The sequence below is a fragment of the Phyllopteryx taeniolatus genome, chromosome 10, assembly GCF_024500385.1.
Source record: "Phyllopteryx taeniolatus isolate TA_2022b chromosome 10, UOR_Ptae_1.2, whole genome shotgun sequence".
Classification (NCBI taxonomy): domain Eukaryota; kingdom Metazoa; phylum Chordata; class Actinopteri; order Syngnathiformes; family Syngnathidae; genus Phyllopteryx; species Phyllopteryx taeniolatus.
In genome coordinates this window covers 1373017-1394980 of record NC_084511.1, presented here as the reverse complement: position 1 = coordinate 1394980, position 21964 = coordinate 1373017, and the positions used below count along the sequence as shown (strand labels likewise).

The following is a 21964-nucleotide window of genomic DNA, read 5'->3' as shown; positions in this document are numbered from 1 at the left end:
TATTTTGGAGAGTCTGTGTGCTCACACGGCACGTGGGAGCTTATAGAAGGAGCTCGCGTTGCATGTGGTCAGAAAACCTCTTGATGATTTTAGAGTCGTAAACTATCCAAAGTCTGGATAACAAATATATTAAATATGCTGTTTATGAAAGAAGCGCCATGGCGGCGATTGGAGGGCATATCTTTTGGCATGTACTCTGCCGAAGAGATAAGGTGCGGTTGTTAGCTTTTGGCGTCGTGCTCAAAAATGTTTTAGTCCAGCATGTCACTAACATTGTTAAAGCTGGACCACTGCCTTCTTTTTAGCAACGGCTTGTCTTTACATTTTCGTGATGTCACATTTTAATTGTGGCCTCCACCTCAGTGTTTGCGCTACAGTAGTTGTCAGGCATAGGTTGTGACTAAATTGTTTCTTTTGATATTGTCTAGGAAGCTGAGTGTGAAGGCGATCACAAACTCAAAGTTGCTTGATGGCGTTGGGAATGCGGCCCTAAACAGCCTGTACGACTTGGCCCTGGGACCAGCAGACAACAAAGAGGTAAATGTATCCCAAAAAAAAAGTGGCTGTCATCAATAATATTTACAGAAAAGAGGCAATGTCGAGTATGGAACAACAATTTTTGAAATACATGTATGTCAAAATAGATAAACTTTTGCATAGAGGAACGAGACACGACTCAAATGAGGTCTATTTAGTAAGAATGGAAAAAGGATGAAAGAATTTATGCCACTTTTTATGTCGCAATTCAGCCCTAATTTTCTTGCCCTCAAATCAAAATAAATCATTACGGAATTTGTGACCGAAACCTTGACTCTTTGGTATTAAAGTATCCATGTGTTAGTCTTATAAGTTGAAAATGAAATGTTTAAATCAGAATCGTCTTTATTTGCCAAGTATGTCCAAAAAACAAACAGGGGATTTGTCTCCGGTAGTTGGATCGCTCAACTACGACAACAGACAGTCAATTGACAGGGAACATAAAGACATTGACAAAAAACAGTCACTGAGCAATAAAGGGTTGCTAGTTATCTGGTAATGCCGGTACACATTTTGATTTTTTTTTGACAATTGTGCAAAAAGATGCAGAGTCCTCTAGCACTTCGAGCAGTTCGAATGACTAATATAGCAATAGTCCGATGCAATGACCATTGTGCAAAAGACTTCAAGGAATGTATGCAGTGTAAAGTGACTAGTAGTGTGATAATCTGGGACAATGTTGATTGTGCAAATGTTGCAGATACTCCTCAGTGAGTATGCAAATGGCGCAGATGCTACAGTCCCATGTTGACTGCATCATGCGCAGACCTGTTCGCTCGGTAGGCAAACTGCAGGGGGCCCAGCAGGGGACCTGTGACGCTCTTGAGGTGGTCCAGCACGAGACGTTCAAAAGGACTTCATGACCACAGATGTCAAGGCGACAGGCCTGTAGTCATTTAGACCCGAGATTGTAGGTTTCTTGGAATGATTGTGGAGCATTTGAAACAGGATGGTACTTTGCACAGTTCAGGAGAAGATTGAATATCAGTGTGAAGACTGGAGCGAGCTGGTCCCCGCAGACTTTGAGGCAGGATGGGGGGGACACATGGTCTGGGCCTGCTGCTTTGTTAATCTTTTGTTGTTTGAAGATGCATCACCCATCCTGTTCGCAGATGGTTAACGCAGAAGTCAGTGGAGTGATGGTGGTCGGTGGTGCGGCCGGGTGGGTGTGGGGTGTGAAAGTGTCCTCTTCAAATCTGCAGTAGAAGGTATTCAAGTCGTTGGCTAGTGTGCTATTGTTCTCAGCTTAGGGGGATCGTCGCTTGTAATTGGTCAGCGATTGGAATGCATGCCAGACTGGTTTAGAGTCGTTTGCGGTAAACTGTTTTTCCAACTTTGCTTCATAGTTCCTCTTTGCAATGTTAATTTCTTTCGTCAGCTGGTTTCTAGCGCGATTATGCAGGGCCCTGTCCCCACTTTGATATGCGTCGTCCTCAGCTTGGGGAAGCTGCTTAAGTTTGGCAGTGAACCACGGCTTGTTGTTGAATGTGCAAAATGACTTTGTTGGTACACGCACTTCTTCACAGAAACTGATATAGGATGTGACGGTGTCCGTATATTCATCCAGGCTGCCAGCTGAATTTTCAAAGACACTCCAGTCTGTGCAGTCTAGACAGCTTTGAAGTTCCATCTTTGCTTCGTTGGTCCACTTTTTCACTGTTTTCACTGTAGGCTTCGCGCATTTAAGTTCTTGCCTGTATGTTGGTATTAAGTGAATTCAGCAGTGATCAGACGAACCCAGTGCTGCACGAGGTTTGGCACCGTATGCGTTATTTAGCGTAGTAAAGCAGTGGTCTAAAATATTATTTTCCCTGGTAGGACAGTCGATGTGCTGCTTGTATTTAGGGAGTTCGTGGTTGAGTTTAGCTTTGTTAAAGTCCCCGAGAATACTGAGGGGTGAGTCGGGGTTTTTTTTTTTCAATTTCGTTTACTTGTTCGGCGAGCGTTAGGAGTGCGGCGTTCGTGTTAGCTTGAGGCGGAATATAGACACCAGTGAGAATGAATGATGCGAACTCACGCGGTGAGTAGAATGGCTTACAGTTCAAAAACAGTGACTCCAAATGCGGGCTGCAGTGTGTGCTGAGCTCCGTGACGTCCGTACGCCATTTTTCGTTGATATAAAAGCATATCCCGCCGCCTTTTGTTTTCCCCGATGATTCCATGTCGCGGTCTGCCCAGTGAAGCTGGAAGCCGGGAAACATGACGGCGCCATCAGGTACAGCCTCACAGAGCCAAGTCTCCGTAAAGCACATGGCGGCGGAACGTCCGAAGACTTTACTGGTGTTTATCAGAAGATGAAGCTCGTCCATTTTGTTGTGTAGGGAGCCTAGATTCGCGAGGTGGATCGACGGGAACGGCAATCTGTATCCTCTCTTGCGGAGCTTCACCGTGGTTGCCGGCTCGCTTCCCTCTGTGGCTCCGCCTCCATGCGCCATAGACAGCGGTCGCTGCTCCGGTCAGTAACTCAAGGGAAAAAACTGAGCAGATTTGCGAAAGTTGGTGAAAGAAAGTCTGGGGAAAAAAAGAAAGAGTAGCTTTGATGGTTAGCAAGTCTCCCCTTGTGTAAGTGAGTCGTGTAATGTCTTCAAAGACGAATGAAAAAAACAAAAACAATACTAGAGACCGCGTAACCGAGGTGTCCACACGGGTAGGCGCCATCTTGGCAATTGGCCATTTTCAGATTTTTCAATGGCTTCCACTCGAGCAATCTCATTTTCTGGATCAAACTGAGAGCAGGCGCATTGTCAGATTTACTTCAAGCTTCATAAAGAACAATAATCACAGCCGTAGTTTTCTATTGTGTTTGAATCCAATGAAACTGTGATTTTTGATGCCAAAATCGAGGAACATTTTCATCTTTGTCAGAACCACAGAAAATGTCAAATAAATATAAAATTTAAAAAACCTAGAGGATATCACAACAACATAATCTGAAAAGTATTTTATATTGGGTGAGACAATGAGTAAATTTAGATTTTAGTGGACCTCAACAAAATTCCTATGCCCAAAACCCGGCACAGTGAAATGGAAAGAAAATTGCAGCTGTTTTTCTGGATATAGTAACATAGCTACAGTGATTCTGTTCAATGAAAATCGTTAAAATCGGCCAACATTGTGGATACGATTGACAGCGGTGACAATTACATTTAAAATATTGGAAGTGTTGTTATTTTCTTTTCTTTTTTTTTTTGCCCCCATCAGGTATGTTCAACTTGCTGTCAGGATTTCAACAACTGTCCAGGACACCTGGGACATGTCGAACTGCCGCTACCTGTGTACAACCCACTATTTTTTGATGTAAGAATTGTGCACACAGTTACCACACCCATTTTTACTTTAGAAGAGTTTAGCCCTACCGTTATGCAGTTTTTTTTTAGGCCGAGGCCATGCCTGAGTGGCGTTTGCATGTTCTCCCCGTGCCTGTGTGGGTTTTCTCCGGGTACCCCAGTTTCTTCCCACGTTCCATGTCCCACGTTCCATGCCAAAGCTAAATTGAAGTGTGCTGAACAACATTCGGACAAGCCAGTTAAATAATGGGAGAATATAGTCTGGTCGGATGAGAGCAAAATTGAACTGTTTGGGTGCCACGTTTGGCGTTTGGAGGTGAAATGGCACTGCACATCACCCTAAAAACACCATACCAACAGTGAAGTTCGGAGGTGGGAGCATAATGGTTTGGGGCTGCTTTTCAGCAAATGGTACTGGTAAACTTCACATTATTGAAAGGATGAATGGGCAAATGTACCGAGGCAATCTTGACAAAAATCTGCTGCCATCTACGAGGATGATGATAGATGAAATGAGGGTGGACATTTCAGCATGATAACATGCTGCCAAGGAAACTCTCAATTGATTTCAAAGAAAAAAAATAAAGCTGCTCGAATGGCTCAGCCAATCACCTGACTTGAATCCAATCGAAAATCGATGGAAAGAACTGAAACCCAAGGTCAATAAAAGAAGCTCTCGGAACCTTCACGATTTGAAGATTGCTTGTGTAGAGGACTGGGCCAAAATCCCACCAGAGCAATGCATGCAACTAGATTGTCCATAGAGGAGGAGTCTTGAAGATGTCATTGCAAACAAAGGCTTTTGTGCAAAGTATTAAATAAATACCAGTTGGCGTGTTCAATACATTTTCCCTGTGTCTTTTCACATTTTTACACACAACTTAATTTCTGATCTTATTTTTTCTACTTTCTTTATGTATGGATTACTTGGGCGAGAGGCGGGGTACACCCTGAATTGGTTGCCAGCCAATCGCAGGGCCCATACAGGATAAACAAACACCCAATCACACTTATGGGAAATTTAGAGTCTGCAGCTAATCGACCAACCATGGTTTTGGAGTGTGGGAGGAAACCGGAGTATCCGGAGAAAACCCACGCAGGCACGGGGAGAACATGCAAACTCCACACAGGCGGGGCAGGGGATTGAACCCCGGTCCTCAGAACTGTGAGGCAGATGTGTTCACCAGTTGTCTACCATGCTGTGACTGATTCCGGTAAAAAGTTGCTTTGCTGTGGTTTTTCTCACTTTCAGAAACTCTTTCTGTTGATTCGTGGCTCATGTCTGAAGTGCCACATGTTGACATGTCCACGGGCAGCCGTCCACCTTCTGTTGAACCAACTGAAATTACTGGACCATGGAGCCATGCACCAGGTTTACCACGTTGAAGAAGTTCTTAACCAGGTGAGGTTTCAGCTAAACATTTCACCTGCAATAATCACATTCAATATGATACATTTGAAATCTACAATGTGTATCTCCCCATTTTAAGATTAATTTGATTTTCTTCCTCCAATCTTCTCTGTTCTTGAATGTATAATTTTCTTTCTTTTTTCAAGAATTTGATACGAGAGGAAAGTGTGTTAATTTCTGTATTTAACACATACATAAGGCGCACCGTATTATTATAAATTAATACATTTATGTAGGGATTTACTTTTCGATCACCCTGTACATATGCAATGTTCAGAATCATCTTTATTTGCCAAGTATGTCCAAAACACACAAGGAATTTGTCTCCGGTAGTTGGAGCCGCTCTAGTACGACAACAGACAGTCAATTGACAGAGAACACTTTGGAGACAGAAAGACATTGACCAAAAAAAAAAAAAACAGTCACTGAGCAGTAAAGGGTTACTAATTATCTGGTAATGCCGGTACATTTTTTTTTCTTTTTTTTTTTTTTTTGACATAGTTTCTGGAGGCGACGGACAAAGCCACTGCTGATGATATTGCAGCCATGCTCAAAGAATTCACAGATTCAGTTGTTGTAACTGATGGCTCAGGAAACAGCAAACCGGTCAGTAAACACACATTGACTCTCTAGATTTGACCGTAATATTTTACAGTACCCATCCTGCATCCGTATCATGGTGGAGGGGTTTGTGTGTCCCAATGATCCTAAAAGCTAAGTTGTGTAACCCATGGCAAACAGTTCCTAGGTGAGGGACCAGACAAAACAAGCTCAAAGACCCCCCCACTCTGGATCTAGGCCCGGAGGTGGGGTGCGATGGCGAGCGCCTGGTGGGGAACAGCCTGAAAATACAACGTGGGTCCCTCTTCCCATGGGTTCACCACCTGGGGGAGGGGCAAAGGGGGTTGGGTGCGGTGTGATCTTGGTGGTGGCCACATTCGGGGACTTTGGTGGTCTGATTCCTGGCTACAGAAACTGGCTCTCAGAACGTGGAACTGCACCTCTCTGGCAGAGAAAGAGCCTGAGCTGGTGTGTGAGGTCGAGAAATTCCGACTGGATATATTCCGGCTCGCCTCGAGGCATAGCTTGGGCTCTCGTCTTCCCTGGAGTTGGCCACGGTGAGAGGCACAGAGCAGGTGTGGGCATACTGATTGCCCCATGTCTCGGTGCCTGTACATTGAGGTTCACCCCAGTGAAAAAGAGGGTAGCCTTCTTCCGCCCTCGGGTGGGGGGATGGGTCTTGACTGTTGTCTGTGCCTATGCTCTAAACAGCAGCTCAGAGTACACACCCTTCTTGGAGTCCTTGCAGGGGTTGCTCTAGAGTGCCCCTGCTGGGAGTTTGTCCTTTTTTGTAGCAGCACCAAGCCAGACTGTGATGGAAGAACACAGGAATGATTCGATGATCGCTGTGTAGAACTGCCTCAGCAGCTCCTGCGGCAGGCCGTCCTTTCTCAGAAGTACATCCACTGCTGGGTCTTTTTGAGGACGGAGTTGATGTTGATCGCCCACTTCAGGTCCTGAGGGACTGTAATTCCCAGGAACTTGACGATCTCGACGGTTGACACAAAGCAGCTGGAGAGCGTGAGGGGCAGCTGTGGCGAAGGATACCTCCTGAAGTCCACGATCATCTCTACAGTCTTGAGCGTGTTCAGCTCCAGGTTGTGTCAGCCGCACCACACCTCCAGCCGCTCCGCTTCCTGTCGATATGCAGACTCGTCACCGTCCTTGATGAGGCCGATGACAGTGGTGTCATCTGCAAACTTCAGGAGTTTGACAGTACTATCGGGCCTTTTTAGCCTGTAGGTCTCCGGTGGTGGCTAATGGGTGCGGTCTAGCCAAGCGGAATATGACACCTTGTGAGGTGTTCCGGGCACGCCCCAGCGGCGACCTTGTCTCCCGGCTGGCCTGGGAACGCCTTGGGATTCCCGCGGAACAGCTGGACGATGTAGCTCGGAGAGGGAAGTCTAGACTTCCCTGCTTAAGCTGCTGCCCCCGTGAGCTGACCTCAGTTAAGGGGATGAAAATGCATGAAGGGATATTATCGTATTTTGTATTGGATGGATGGATGAACATGTCAACAGTATTGTGATAAGTGTATTCACATGAATAACAACAATATAACCCATTTGTTAGTGCCTTTTTGTCTGTTTTAAAATGTATGACTCGTTCCCCCCCCAGATAAGACACCTTGTTGAAAAGAAAAGCAGTTTGATAAATGATTTTTGGAAAATCCACATGAAATCTCGGAACTGTCCCCACTGCAGGTAATACTATTTCAACAGTTTTGGCTTGAACGTAAAGTGTGAATTTTATACCTCTGCCAGCTTCAGTGTTAGATAACTATTATAAGAGCCTCAGAGTCTCTTTATTTCTCTTTATTTACTCATTTTTGTTTTTAATAATGCGTGACCTGGCTGTTATGCAGGGAGTGGAAATGGTTTCCCTTCTCATTAAAATGATCAATTGGATGATTTAAAATCATTTGGGTTGCATTACTGACATGTTAGTGAAACTCAGGAACATTTTGTGTGCAAATAGGAGCAAGCGGTTCACCGTACGACGTGAGCACAACAGTAAGCTGATCGTCACAATGCCCCCGGAATCAAAAACTTCTGGAAAAACTGGTGAGTCTTTTTCTTCATTTCTAATAATCTTTGTCTGGTGCAAACTATATTGTTCTTTTTACCCTCTTAATGTTGTGAGTACAGTCTAATCAGAGTTGAAAGCCATGCCCCTCCCGCCCCAAGTCACCTGGGATTGTCTCCACCTCCCTGCCCTGAATAGGATAACAAGGTTGTCCCTTGAGAAATTATGTTCAATAATTTAACAGTATTTACTGTATTGTCATATTTTAAAAAAAATGTATAACATTAGAAATTGGATACTGCCTACTAACATTGATTTCTTTGCTTGAGTCCAGAAATTCAAGTGAAGTCCTAAATGCAGGAGCAGCACTCTTATTAAAGGCATAAGAATGCTTAGTTTCTTTTCCTCCGCTTAGTGATATTGTTGGATGATTGATTTTTCTGAGCAGCCTCTGTAACAGGTTTTCATTTGAAATGTGCACATTTCATTTCAAGGGAGGGAAGTATGTTAGATTTATTTTTGAATTGATATCTGTATTTGTATAGAGTGGATCAATTTCATTTTTGGGACTGCTATAATGTATTGGCGGAGGAATATGTTGTAAAGACACTCCCCGTCACCCCCAGCACTATTTGCCTACCCACATATTCCAATGTATTTAGGTAAACATTAACATGAATGATTGCCCAGTCTTATGTTGTTGACAATAAAACACACAATCTCCCTCCTACGTGCGGCGGGACCAACACGACCGCGCATGGACCGATTACACGTTACACACATTAACATGATCGCCCGTTCTTATATTGTTTCAAATTAAAAATAAATAAATAAAATATTCAAACCTGTGTATTGTTTAAATAGCTGAGTATTGATCGTACAATAACAAGGTACATTTATACATGGCATCTCATGTCACCCTAATACTAAAAAGGCATTTTATTATAGGACCAGTTCAATATAAAACACATTTATAGACAATATACATAAGTAGAGAGAGATCCACTCCAACTTTCCATCAGTTTGGGGGCGTCCTTGGTCTGGAAATTGTTGAAGCCATTAATAAATGGTATTGGTTATCTTTATCAATCTGGAGAAGCTGGAGAAGTTATGGGTTATTGGTATCGGGAGAAAAAAAACAAGTTATTGTGCCTCCTCATGAACATTTTCCAGCAGCAGACTGGGATAAGTGTCGTCTACTCGACATCGATTGCAGCCTGGTCATCCTGGAAGTGGGATTTCCCCCCACCCCATCTGAAGTCCCTTCTCAAGGTTTCTTTCCTCCCCCAAATAGGGTTTGAGTTTTTCCCTGCCCGGAGGGTTTAGATTAGGGGTTGACGTCAATCCTTGCCAATTGTGGGCCTGCGAAGCCCTTTGAGACTTTTGTGATTAAGGGCTATAAAAAATGAACTCGACATGATCCCTAATCGATAGCAATATTTTAGATGTACTTCTCTGTAGAGGACCTGATGGCTGCGGACGGAGCCGACCTCAATGAATGATTACATACAATGCATGGATATCAATATTTTGGTTGTGCTTCTCTGTAGTGGGCGTGACGACTGGAGACAAAGCCTACATGACTGCCAGTACTGCAAGAGAACACGCCAACAAATTGTGGGAGAATGAAGGTAATGCAACAGAGCAAGTGTTTTTTTTTTTTTTTCTTTTCCCCCCCATTTGTTACACAGTGGAACCTCTGAGGTCAGACACAATTTCTCAACCTGCTAAAATTGTTTTTTTGTTTTTTGTATTTCAAACCAAATTTCCCTTAAACAGTAGAAACATCCATCCCTCCTCACGAGGGTCGCGGGCGTGCTGGTCGCCAGCCATGTGCAGGGCACATATAAACAAACAACCATTCGCACTCCCCTCCAAAAGTATCTGAACTCTTGTTTCTGTTGTATACTGAAGACATTTGGGTTTCAGATCAAAAGATGAATATGAAGGAAAAGTTAAGAATTCCAGCTTTCATTTTATGGTATTTACATCTAGATGTGTTAAATAACTAAGGACAGGGCACCTTTTGTTTGAAGACACCCCTTTTAAAGTGAGCAAAAGTATTGGAACAGACATGATTAACTTAGTGAATAACGTTTAATATTTGGTGGCATCACCCTTACTTGCAATAACTGGATAAAGCCTGCGACACATTGACTTCACCCAGCTGTCGCAGTCTTTATTTTAAATGCTTGTGGTTCTTTGTCATAATTTGCCGATCCGATCAATGAGACATTTACTCCGCGATCAATGAGACATTTACTCCGTGAGGTGGGCTCACGTAGTTTTAATAAGATACGGCTCACAAGCAGGCAATACAATGTTATGTAGCCTAGCAAGCTAGTGCTAGCACGAACGGTTGGACGTAAACATGCCGCCGTTCTGTCGAATCACGCTCTAAAGTTTCGGTGTGGGCGAAGTCATTTAATTAATTGATTGATTAATATATTTATGTATTTATTAAATTGCAGTAGGTTAGCACCCATTATTTCTGTCATCTAATGTTGGTTTGACCTGACAGATTAGAATACACGAACTGACGAGAGCAGTGATTTCGTTGTGTTCAACATAAAAAAAAACAGAATACAATGACTTGCAAATCGTGTTCAACCTATATTTAATTGAATACACTACAAAGACAAGATATTAAATGTTCAAACTGATAAACTTGATTGTTTTGAGCTAATAATCATTAACTTAGAATTTTATCATTAACTGAGAACACGTTCCAAAAAAGCTGGGACAGGTGGCAAAAAAAGAGGAAAAAGTCTTCTTGACCTGCCGAAGCTCGTTTTCCTGCTTCCTCCACTTGCGAACCGTGGATTCGTTGATCTTGAATTCTCTCGCGGCTGCTCGATTCCCACGTTCCTCCGCGTAACTGATAGCTTGCAGTTTAAACTGTGCTTCGTTAGCGCGTCTCTTCGTAGGTGACATTTTCGGGGGTCCTTAGTCAAACCGATGTTGTTTTGCACAATACACACTCCTAAAATGCTCAGTCAGTTAAAAAAAAAAAATTAATAAAATAAAAAAATACCCCAGCGCTATATACCTACTGGGGGCGTGGCTTGAATCTGTGCAGGGTACAATAAAACTTCAAGTCTTTTCAATGTCTTCAGAGAGAAATTTGCTGCCCAGTGTCAGAAAGCTTGGCCTAAGTCAAAGGTCATGGGTCTTGCAACAGGATAATGACCCAAAACACACAGCTAAAAACACCCAAGAATGGTTAAGAGTAAAATATTGGACGATAAAAATATTAAGGGTACCATGATTTTTGTCCAGGGCTGTCATGACTTTGTTTTTAAGAATAATTCTGTTGAGCCACAATTCAAAAGCAAAGTCTGATTTTCACTGGTTAATTTTCGTTCAATTCTTTACACTTGTATACACATACACATACATTCTTTACACTTTACATTCTTACTTTCAAGTTAATTCTATGACCACTGTTGGTTTTTCTTTCATTAAGAGAGGGATACCAACAATTTTGGCCACGTGTGTACAAGTAAATTGAGTTATGAGATTGGATGCAAAACAAACTCCACTGTAATCCAATTATAAAATCTGTATGATTTAGATTAGATGTGTCAGCTATTGTTGATACAGTGCAGATGTGAGATTAAATAATTTTACCAATACAACCTCTCTGGCTTTTCTCTCCAGGTTTTTTCCTGAAATGTCTGTTCTCCGGGGTGGTGAACAACTCGGGATCAAATGAAGAGCAAATGGGTTTCTCTCCGGCTCACTTCTTCCTGGAGCTACTTGTGGTCCCACCTTGCAGGTATAACACAGCCACTTTAAAGACCCGTGTTGAAAACGTGCAAAGACAGAGAACAATTTAGTACTGAATTGGTGAGATACACAGTATATTGACGAAAGTCTTCGCTCACCTGCCTTGACTCTGGTATGAATTTAAGTGATATCCAATTCTTAATCCATAGGGTTTAATATGACATGAGTCCACCTCCTGCAATTATAACAATTTCAACTATTCTGGAAAGGCTTTCCACAAGGTTTAGGAGTGTGATTTATGACCATTTTTCCAGAAGTGCATTTGTGAGGTTACACACTGATGTTGGACGAGAAGACCTGGCTCTCAGTCTCCCCTCCAATTCATCCAAAAGTGATTTTACAGGGTTGCGGTGAGGATTATGCAGGCCAGTCAAGTTCATTCACATCAAATTGTCTCATCTGTGTCTTTATGAACCTTGATTTGTGCACTGATGCACAGTCATGGTGGAACAGGACGGGGCAATCTCCAAACTGTTCCCACAAAGTTGGAAATTTCCAAAATATTAGCCCCTGAGCTCCATTGAAAGTAACTCTGAATGGTTCAGCATACCAAGAGATTTTGGACAGCCAAACATTTTGGGCATTACCCCTTCCTGTACCAAAATGTCTGTGCACCGGTGCACAAAGCTAGGTCCATAAAGACATTGACGAGACAATTTGGTATGGATTAACTTGACTGGCCTGCACAGAGTCCTGCCCTCAACCCGATAGAACACCTTTGGGTTGATTTCGAGTGGATAGTGAGCCAACATCAGTGTGTGACCTCACATATATGCTCCTGGAAGAATGGGCAAAAATTCCCATAAACTCACTCCTAAACCTTGTTGATGGCCTTCTCACAAGAGTTGCTGTTACAGCTGAAAAGGGTAGACCAACATCATAATAACTCATGGATTTAGAATGGAACACAATAGACTACTCGTTAGCACATCTGCCTCACAGTTCTGAGGACGCGGGTTAAAATCCGGCCTCCCTGTGTGGAGTTTGCATGTTCTCCCCGTGCCTGCGTGGGTTTTCTCCGGGTACTCTGGTTTCCTCCCACATCCCAAAAACGTGCATGGTAGGTTAATTGAAGACTTAATTGCCCGTAGGTGTGAATGTTAGTGCGAATGGTTGTTTGTGTTCTGCGATTGGCTGGCGACCACTTCAGGGTGTAGCCCACCTCTCGCCTTGAGTCAGCTCTGGGATAGGCTCTAGCACGCCTGCGACCCGAGTGAGGATAAGCGGTACGGAAAATTTATGGATCAATGGATGGATTTAGAAAAGGATATCGCTTATTCATATGTGAGTTAAGGCAGGTGAGCGAATACGTTTGGCAATAAATATAGTGTAGTTTAAAACCCATTTTCACCATCTCAGCTTGCTGGATTATTTGGGGGGCCTAAAAACTAGTCCAGTAACGAAAGAGGGGTGGGGCGTATAGTTTCATTCCCCGCTATATAACTAACGAGGACCGTCTATGGCTATTTTCCGGAACTGCGAGTTACTTAGTATGGCTGCATGATATTTTGTTTGAGCATCGTCATCGCGATGTACTTGCGCACAATAGTCACATCACAGGATCTGCTGCGATGTTGGTGTACTGTAATATAGTTAATCAACTGTAATATTAACAGTGACCAGCAGAGGGACCTGTTTGAACATGCTAATAAAATTAGCACCCATGTTACGGTAAATTATAACGCTTCAAATAACACCCAGTGTAGGCCAGTGTTGAAACTAGGAAGGCACGCAGCAGCCGCGTGTGTGCGTAAGGTGCGTTCAGGGACACTGCGTAAATGGGAGTGAATGTGTTCTTTTGTAATACTGTACATAATTATAAAAATGGATTACTTGGAATATTATTTGTATCCGAGTGCTTTAGTTAAAACATTGTACAATCACACTGTGATAATATGGAATTTATTCAGTTTTGGTCAGAATGGGTGTCGTTTGAATTTGAGCGATTCCGGTTCCTCGTTTCGATTCCGGTTCCAAACGATTCTCGATTCAGATTATTTTCGGGGGCTGGGTCAAAAACGTTTCCATGGTTTATATAAATAAAGAGAGACATAAGAACTAGTTTGTTTTTGGACCAGCTAATTTACTTAAACATTTTGAATTATGGACTGAACTAGATAATTTTTGTAACAATGAACTTAGCTTTGAACTAATTCGCGTCGAAAATGAACTTTGCCGACACTGATCCTGTATTATTTCACATCACAATATATACAGACCCTTTCCACACAAATTTAATATCATGGACAAAAAAATTTATTTCCATAACTCCATTCAAAAAGTTAAACTTTCATAGATTATAGATTCAGGGCTCACAATTTAAACAATTTCAAGTATTTATTTGTTTATCTTTACATAATTTGGGCTTCCAGCACATAAAACCCACGAAATCAGGAATTCAAAAAAATTAGAATACTGTGAAGAAATCACCATTTACTTCTCCGTTTTTGTAGAAAAAAAAATAAAATAGGGTCACATTAAATCAATCAAAATATAGTACTTTCAAAACGATATGTTCATCTTCAATACTTGGTTGGGAATCCCTTTGCTTTAATCGCAATCAGCCTGTGGCATTGCCTGAGCGTTATGGAAGCCCAGATTTCCTTGATGCTTGTTGTCAGTTCTCCTTTGGTTTTGGGTCTGGTGCCCCTCATTTTCCTCTTAATAATACCCCAAAGATTCTCAATGGGGTTTAGATCCAGCGAGTTGGCTGGCCGGTCTAGCATTGTGATGGCATGGGCATCAAACCAAGCTTTGGTGCTTCTCGCGGTACGGGCAGGGGACAGTTCCTCCTGGAAGATGAAATCTGCATCTCCATACTGATCCTCAGCAGAAGGAACCATGAAGTCCTCTAAAACATTCTGGTAGACTGTTGCGGTGACCTTGGATTTAAGAAAGCAGAGTTTACCAACACCTGCACAGGATATTGCACCCCAAATCATGACTGACTGACTGGATATTTCACACTGGACCTCAAGCAGCTTGGGTTCTGTTCTACACCAGTCTTCCTCCAAACCCTCAGACCTTGATTCCCGAATGAAAGGCACACTTGACTTTACGTTGAAGTCTGCAGTCTTCCCCATATTGAACCCAACTGAGACAATTGAACCAAACCGAAGCAATTTAATGACATCTGGGGAAACTTGTGCAGGTGCTTTTAGTTTAGTAGATGATTAATGTGTGACACTCAGTTTAAAACATTTATGGCCTGCAAAATTTGGGCTGAATTCTTCACAGCATTCAATTTTTTTTGAATTTCTGAGTTTGTGGGTTTTATGAGCTGGAAGCCCAAATTGTGTAAAGGTAAGCAAATAAATACAATTTAAACAATTGCGGGTCCTGAATCTATACAGGAAGTCACCGAGTTACGACGCACTCGACCTACGACGTTTTGACTTTACGACGCCCGTGCCTCGTCCGCCATTTTGTCCCAGCACCATAGAGTTTCTGCTTAGCGAGTGCATAGCGCTTGTCTGTGTTTGTGCGGCGGGAGGATCTTTGCCTTTTCCGGCCTCCTTTTTTCACACTCTCAGCAGTAATGGTAAGTACAGCATCTTATTTTTTTTTTAATTTGAATATATTTTAGTTTCTTTCAGCAGGCTTTTAAAAACGACTCTTCTCTGTGGTGTTTCAAATTTAAAATACAGTTTGTGGCCACTTTAGTGGGACTTTAATGACAACCTGTTTGACCATTAAGTCTTTGTCTTTCTGTCAGGTATCGTCCAATCAATCAACTGGGTGATCAGATTTTTACCAATGGTCAGACGGTCAACATGCAAGCCGTCATGAAGGACTGTACAATTGTGAGAAAACTGCTTTCTCTCATTGCTGCTGAGAATGTAACTCAGCAAGATGAGGTAATGTGCTTCAAGAAAATAACACTTTTAATAAATGGAAATTTTACCTTGACATTTTATTATTTTATCAGTCTCAGGCAAAAGAAGAGACAGACCAGTCTATTCTCTCAGGGATTCCTGGACTGACATTAACAGATAAACTTTACAACATCTGGATCCGTCTTCAGACCCACGTCAACATTGTCTTTGACAGTGACATGGACAAAATTATGACAGAAAAGTACCCTGGAATCAGACAGGTACGCCATTTAAAGAAAGCGCAAACAGCTACCAAGTCTTAGTACACACTGTCTAAGGTTGATAACTTGCAATATAACAAATTCCCATTGCAGTTAGTACAGCCTGTCACTCTCTGTTGCCAGTACAAGCGGTATTAGCAGTTAGCAACTGCAAGCGGTGAGGTCACCAGTCCAAAGCAACAACAATCAATCGTGTCGTCATTATTCAGGTTGTTCGTAAAATGGCAAAACTGGTTAATCTATATCGTTATTAAAGATGTACATTTGAAAGTAGCGATAATGTTAATACAGAGCATGTGGCATCATAACTGGAGAATGGTAATGTTTATAATACAAGGTATCTTTTACCTCCAAAAATACTTCAAATAAGTGTCAGGACTTCAACCTTCACTCCACTGCTGAGTGAAAAGTGTTCTTATATTTTTCCGTTTATTTTATTTGCTTCGTGTGCTAGTATGTTGGTGTTCCTTTTTTAATTGACTGAGTGTTGTTAGCAACAACAACAAATGTTGAACTATTCTCTATCTTATTAAATAAGTTAAAGTTTTCAAACAATGTAAAAAAACAAATCGTGATAATAATCGTCTAATTACTTTAAATTGCTGATGATTGTCTCCTTTTTCTTGATAGATCCTGGAGAAAAAGGATGGATTGTTCCGAAAACATATGATGGGAAAAAGAGTTGATTATGCCGCAAGATCTGTCATCTGTCCAGATATGTACATCGGAACCAATGAGATAGGGATTCCCATGGTATGCCTCAGTCAATAATTAATTTTTGTTCATCCCATAAATAAATGCACCTTTGGGGGGAAAAAGTAAACAGTTTTCCTACAGTTCCGTTTTGTGTCATAATTCGCCGATCCGATCAGTAACGTCTTTGGTAGAGTCCGCATAAGACTTTTACTCTCCGTTGCCATTGTGTACAGTATATTTGAATCCAAACGCTAGTTTATTTTTAGCCTTTTCATGTTTCTTTTGATGTAGTACTGTAAATATCTGACCGCCAATAAAGTTATTTATAAAAAAAAAAAAAAACATGTCGGGGGTGTGACACAGACAACACGTAATGCCTGGATCAGACTACCAGACAAATTTGCTCTTTCACGATTGCGCGATGTCAGACGACTGCAATAAAATCTTGTATTCCGATACCACCGCATCCTGTCTTTTACGATCATTGGTGTAGCGTATATTGGTTTTGGATAAAAATAAAAAAACAGCAATAACTGTCCCATAGAATTGTTCTCACTTTAAAAGTATAGAAATTCAAATTGTTGAAGTGAATTTCTGTTTGTTGACAGTGCTGCAGTCATAGGCCAGAAATTCAATTTTCTGAATAATTGGCATAGTTTTATCATTAATAAATGGCAGATTTGATTTATTGCTATATTTTAATTGTGAAGCGCTTTGTGTTGCATTTTTTTTTTTTGTATGAAAAGCACTTATAAATAAAGTTGCATTGATTCGGCTTTCGGTTTTCAACCTTGGGTTCCTGTTTCGGCTTCAGTAAAAAAAAAAATACTTTGGGTGAATCACTAGTTTTTCATGTTTGTTCAGGTGTTCGCTACGAAGCTGACCTACCCACAGCCTGTCACGCCATGGAACGTGAAGGAGCTTCGTCAGGCAGTTCTGAATGGGCCAAATGTACACCCCGGTGCTACGATGGTGATTAGCGAGGATGGGAGGAGAACCATCTTGTCAACCACCAGCTTTGCACAAAGAGAAGCGGTTGCTAAGCAGCTGATGACGCCCTCTCTAGGTCCACTCAAGATGCCAATGAAAATAGTGAGCCAAAACCAAGGAATTGGACAACCTGCTACATAACACATAGGCATGAAATTAACCATACTGTTTAGCTGACATGCCATCGTCCTGTGGCGTAATTGTCTTTTTCTCTCAAGGTGAACCGCCACATTAAGAATGGAGATGTTTTGTTGTTGAACAGACAGCCAACTCTGCACCGACCGTCAATGCAGGCTCACTGTGCACGCATTTTGCCTGGAGAGAAGGTGTGTATAATTATAAGGGGCAGTCAAAAAGTAATAACCCGAATTTAATTTAACCGACGAATAATAGATTTTTTTTCTCTGACATTTTCACAGTTTGTAGTTTAAATACTTGTGTGAAGGTTGTATTTAAGGCTGTTCTCTTCCTGTCAGCCATTTTGGAAACGAGGTCATTGTTGGATACCTATCAGCATAAAGCTATGTGAGAATTAGTTGCTTTGGAAGGGGAACCACCACTCAACTTTTTCAAAAGGTTGTAAAATGTGTATGGGGAAGTAAGTCAAAAAGTAAGCGTCCAGGATCAAGACAAGAAGAAGAACAAGAGCCTGCTTTGTGTGACCTCTGTGACAAGCAAAGGAGCAGCGCACCATCTTCAGCAGTTAATCCTGGGACCCTAGTGCTAGGGTCGAGGCACTGATCAGATAAGATCGTAGACACACGATTGACGACATCCCCGTTGTGCGTCGTCATTGATGACGTCAAATATTAACTCCGGACACATTTTGCAACCTTTTGAAAAGGTTTAGTGGTGGTTCTCCTTCCAAAGCGAGAAATTCAATCACCGCTCTCTGCTTCTGACGGGCATCCAACAATGTCCTTTGCAAAATGGCTGACGGGAAGAGGATAGGCTTAAACAAAATAAAAATAAAAATCAATAAATAAACCTTCAAACAAGGATTTAAACTACAAACTGAAAATTTCTGCAAAAAAAAATTCCGGGCCTTAGTAGGTTAAATTAAATGGGGCACATTACTTTTTGATTGCCCCTCGTATATAGTTAACAGTTTCAATCACTATTTACCCTAGGACTCTATTATATTATTTTCGATTGGCTTACTTGTTCTGTGCAACAGGTCCTGAGGCTTCACTATGCCAACTGCAAAGCATACAATGCAGACTTTGATGGCGATGAGATGAATGCTCACGTCCCTCAGAGTGAGCTTGGTCGAGCGGAGGCCTACACATTAGTCAGCACCAACCAACAGTACCTTGTGCCAAAGGTAGATTAATACATCCATGCCTACACCCTTGCAGTGGTAAACACAATCAAACAATTGTGCCTATAACTTGATTTATTTACCGTCCTGTGAAAAGGTATTTGCGTCCATCCTTTTTATTAGGGATGCACTATAACCATCGGACTGATAACTATTGATATTGTATCCGGTAGGTTAATTGAAGACTTGAACTGCATCATTCAGCGGCGTGCATGTCACCACTTGCCAGCCTGTTGGATTTGGCTCCTTTCAGTCATGGCTGTTATGACCCAAATTCTTTGCCTATGACACCAAAAATAGTCAATAGCCGCAGTAAATTAGCATTTAAACGTCAGCACTTGCTGAAATGACGATCATCCAGTGATTTCGAGATCGTAACTACAACCCCAATTCCAATGAAGTTGCGACGTTGTGCTAAACATAAATAAAAACAGAATACAATGATTTGCAAATCATGATCGACTTATATTGAATTGAATACACTACAAAGACAAGATATTTAATGTTCAAACTGATGAACTTGTTTGTTTTTAGCAAATAATCATTAACTTAGAATTTTATGGCTGCAACACGTTCCAAAAAAGCTGGGACAGGGTCATGTTTACCACTGTGTTACATCACCTTTTCTTTTAACAACATTCAATAAACGTTTGGGAACTGAGGACACTAATTGTTGAAGCCTTATAGGTGGAATTCTTTCCCATTCTTGATTGATTTACAGGTTCAGCCGTTCAACAGTCCGGGGTCTCCGTTGTCATATTTTACGCTACATAATGCGCCACACATTTTCAATGGGAGACAGGTCTGGACTGCAGGCAGACAAGTCTAGTACCCGCACTCTTTTACTACGAAGCCACGCTGTTGTAACACGTGCAGAATGTGGTTTGGCATTGTCTTGCTGAAATAAGCAGGGGCGTCCGTGGAAAAAGACGCTTGGATGGCAGCATTTGTTTCTCCAAAACCTGTATGTACCTTTCAGCATTAATGGTGCCTTCACAGATTTATAAGTTACCCATGCCATTGGCACTAACACAGACCCAAACCATCACCGATGCTGGCTTTTGAACTTTGCGTCTATAACAGTCCGGATGGTTCTTTTTCTCTTTGGCCCGGAGGACACGACGTCCACAATTTCAAAAAACAATTTGAAATGTGGACTCGTCGGACCACAGAACAGTTTTCCACTTTGCATCCATCCATTTTAGATGAGCTAGGGCTCAGAGAAGCCGGCGACGTTTCTGGGTGTTGTTGATAAATGGCTTTTGCTTTGCATAGTAGAGTTTCAAGTTGCACTTGCGGACGTAGCGCCGAACTGTATTTACTGACATTGGTTTTCTGAAGTGTTCCTGAGCCCATGTGGTGATATCCTTTACACATTGATGTCGGTTTTTGATGCAGTGACGCCTGAGGGATCGAAGGTCACGGCATTCAATGTTGGCTTTTGGCCTTGCCGCTTACATGCAGTGACTTCTCCAGATTCTCTGAACCTTTTGTTGATGATATGGACCGTAGATGATGAAATCCCTAAATTCCTTGCAATTGTACGTTGAGGAACATTGTCCTTAAACTGTTCGACTATTTTCTCACGCACAAAGAGGTGAAGCTTGCCCCATCTTTGCTTGTGAATGAGCAATTCAGCTCTACCCAATCATAGCACCCACCTGTTCCCAATTAGCATGTTCACCTGTGGGATGTTCCAAACAGGTGTTTGATGAGCATTCCTCAACTTCCTCAGTCTTTTTTGCCACTTGTCCCAGCTTTTTTGGAACGTGTTGCAGCCATAAAATTCTAAGTTAATGATTATTTGCTAAAAACAATAAAGTTGATCAGTTTGAACATTAAATATCTTTGTAGTGTATTCAATTAAATACAGGTTGAACATGATTTGCAAATCATTGTATTTTGTTCTTATGTTTAACACAACATCCCAACTTCATTGGAATTGAGGGTGTTCTACTATTATTCATTCATTCATTCATCTTCCATTCTACTTCACCCCGAACTGGTCGCCAGCCAATCGTAGGGCACATATAAAACAAACAACCATTTGCACACACATTCACACCTACGGCCAATTTAGAGTCTTCAATTAACCTACCCTGCATGTTTTTGGGAGGAAACTGGAGTACCCGGAGAAAACCCGCACAGGGAAAACATGCAAACTCCACACAGATTTGAACCCCGGTCCTCAGAACTGTGAGGCGCATGTGCTAACCAGTCGCCCGCCGCGGCAAGATCCAGCGGCCTCCAAAACAATTGACTCGCTTAGCAGCCGAAGCCAACAGAGGAGCAAGCGGGGATGGTTTGGCCGCTTGCAGAACCACGGTCGATGACAACAGCTAACCCCAGCAAGCAGCGCGCCTCCGTTCCAATGTTCGCTTACTGGACAATAAATTAGAGCTGCGAATGAAATTAACAATCAAAACACACACTGGCCCTCCTTCGTTCGGCGGGGAAATGCGCAAGCGTCCACTAATGACACGCGTCTGCTGGGTTGCTTGACTGGCACCAACACGCTTGGCTCGGCCACAAATCCAAATGTCTTGAAATTAACATTAGCATGAAGGATCACCCGTTCTAATATTGTTTAAATAAAAAAATAAAAAATGAATATATGAACCTGTGTGTAATTCAAATTATCAATACTTTAGTATATATGCACAATAACAAAGTACATTTACACCTCATCTCATTGTATATTGTACTCAGTGTATAGTGACAATAACAAGGCATTATTTTATTCTTACATTACACTACATATTTTATGTGCATATGATAATGGATATATGATAGGAATATAATATCAAAATTTTATTTTGTATGAATGAAAAGGCATTTTCTTCTAGGACCAGTTTGATATAAAAGACAATATACATAAGTAGCGGGGCCCCCACTCCAGCTATTTATCAGTTTGGGGGGCCTTGGCCTGGAAATTGTGGAAGACCCCTGATATAAACCATTAAAAAAAATTATAGCGGGTATCGATATCGACTTGGAGTAGCAGCAAGTTATTGGTGAGAAAAACCGTTATGGTGCATCCCTACTATTTTATGACTCCACTTAAATGTTTCAGATTGTCGCCCTTGTAACCTTTTCCAGACTGATACATTTGAGTCGCTTTGTTTCTCATTTGTTCAATTTCTATAGAACGTGGCAAAATGGATGTTTTTTTTTTTACTTCACTTTGTCTGGCGGGGTACACCCTGAACCGGTCGCCAGCCAATCGCAGGGCACATAGAAACAACCATTCG

General features: G+C 41.9%; 1 protein-coding gene across 1 annotated transcript in view; it reads left to right on the top strand.

Moving 5' to 3' along the window:
• The first annotated feature begins 3 nt into the window (after positions 1-3).
• polr1a (RNA polymerase I subunit A) overlaps positions 4-21964 on the top strand; it is a 48428-nt gene continuing 26467 nt past the window's right edge. Inside the window, exons 1-15 of the mRNA XM_061786857.1 lie at positions 4-212; positions 429-537; positions 3739-3834; positions 5077-5226; positions 5737-5841; positions 7414-7499; positions 7774-7859; positions 9372-9452; positions 11482-11599; positions 15326-15467; positions 15539-15706; positions 16337-16459; positions 17267-17494; positions 17611-17718; positions 18570-18716. Of these exons, the coding sequence (XP_061642841.1) occupies positions 136-212; positions 429-537; positions 3739-3834; positions 5077-5226; positions 5737-5841; positions 7414-7499; positions 7774-7859; positions 9372-9452; positions 11482-11599; positions 15326-15467; positions 15539-15706; positions 16337-16459; positions 17267-17494; positions 17611-17718; positions 18570-18716 (1824 nt within the window). The 5' untranslated portion in view covers positions 4-135. The remainder of the gene's footprint in view (positions 213-428; positions 538-3738; positions 3835-5076; positions 5227-5736; positions 5842-7413; positions 7500-7773; positions 7860-9371; positions 9453-11481; positions 11600-15325; positions 15468-15538; positions 15707-16336; positions 16460-17266; positions 17495-17610; positions 17719-18569; positions 18717-21964) is intronic.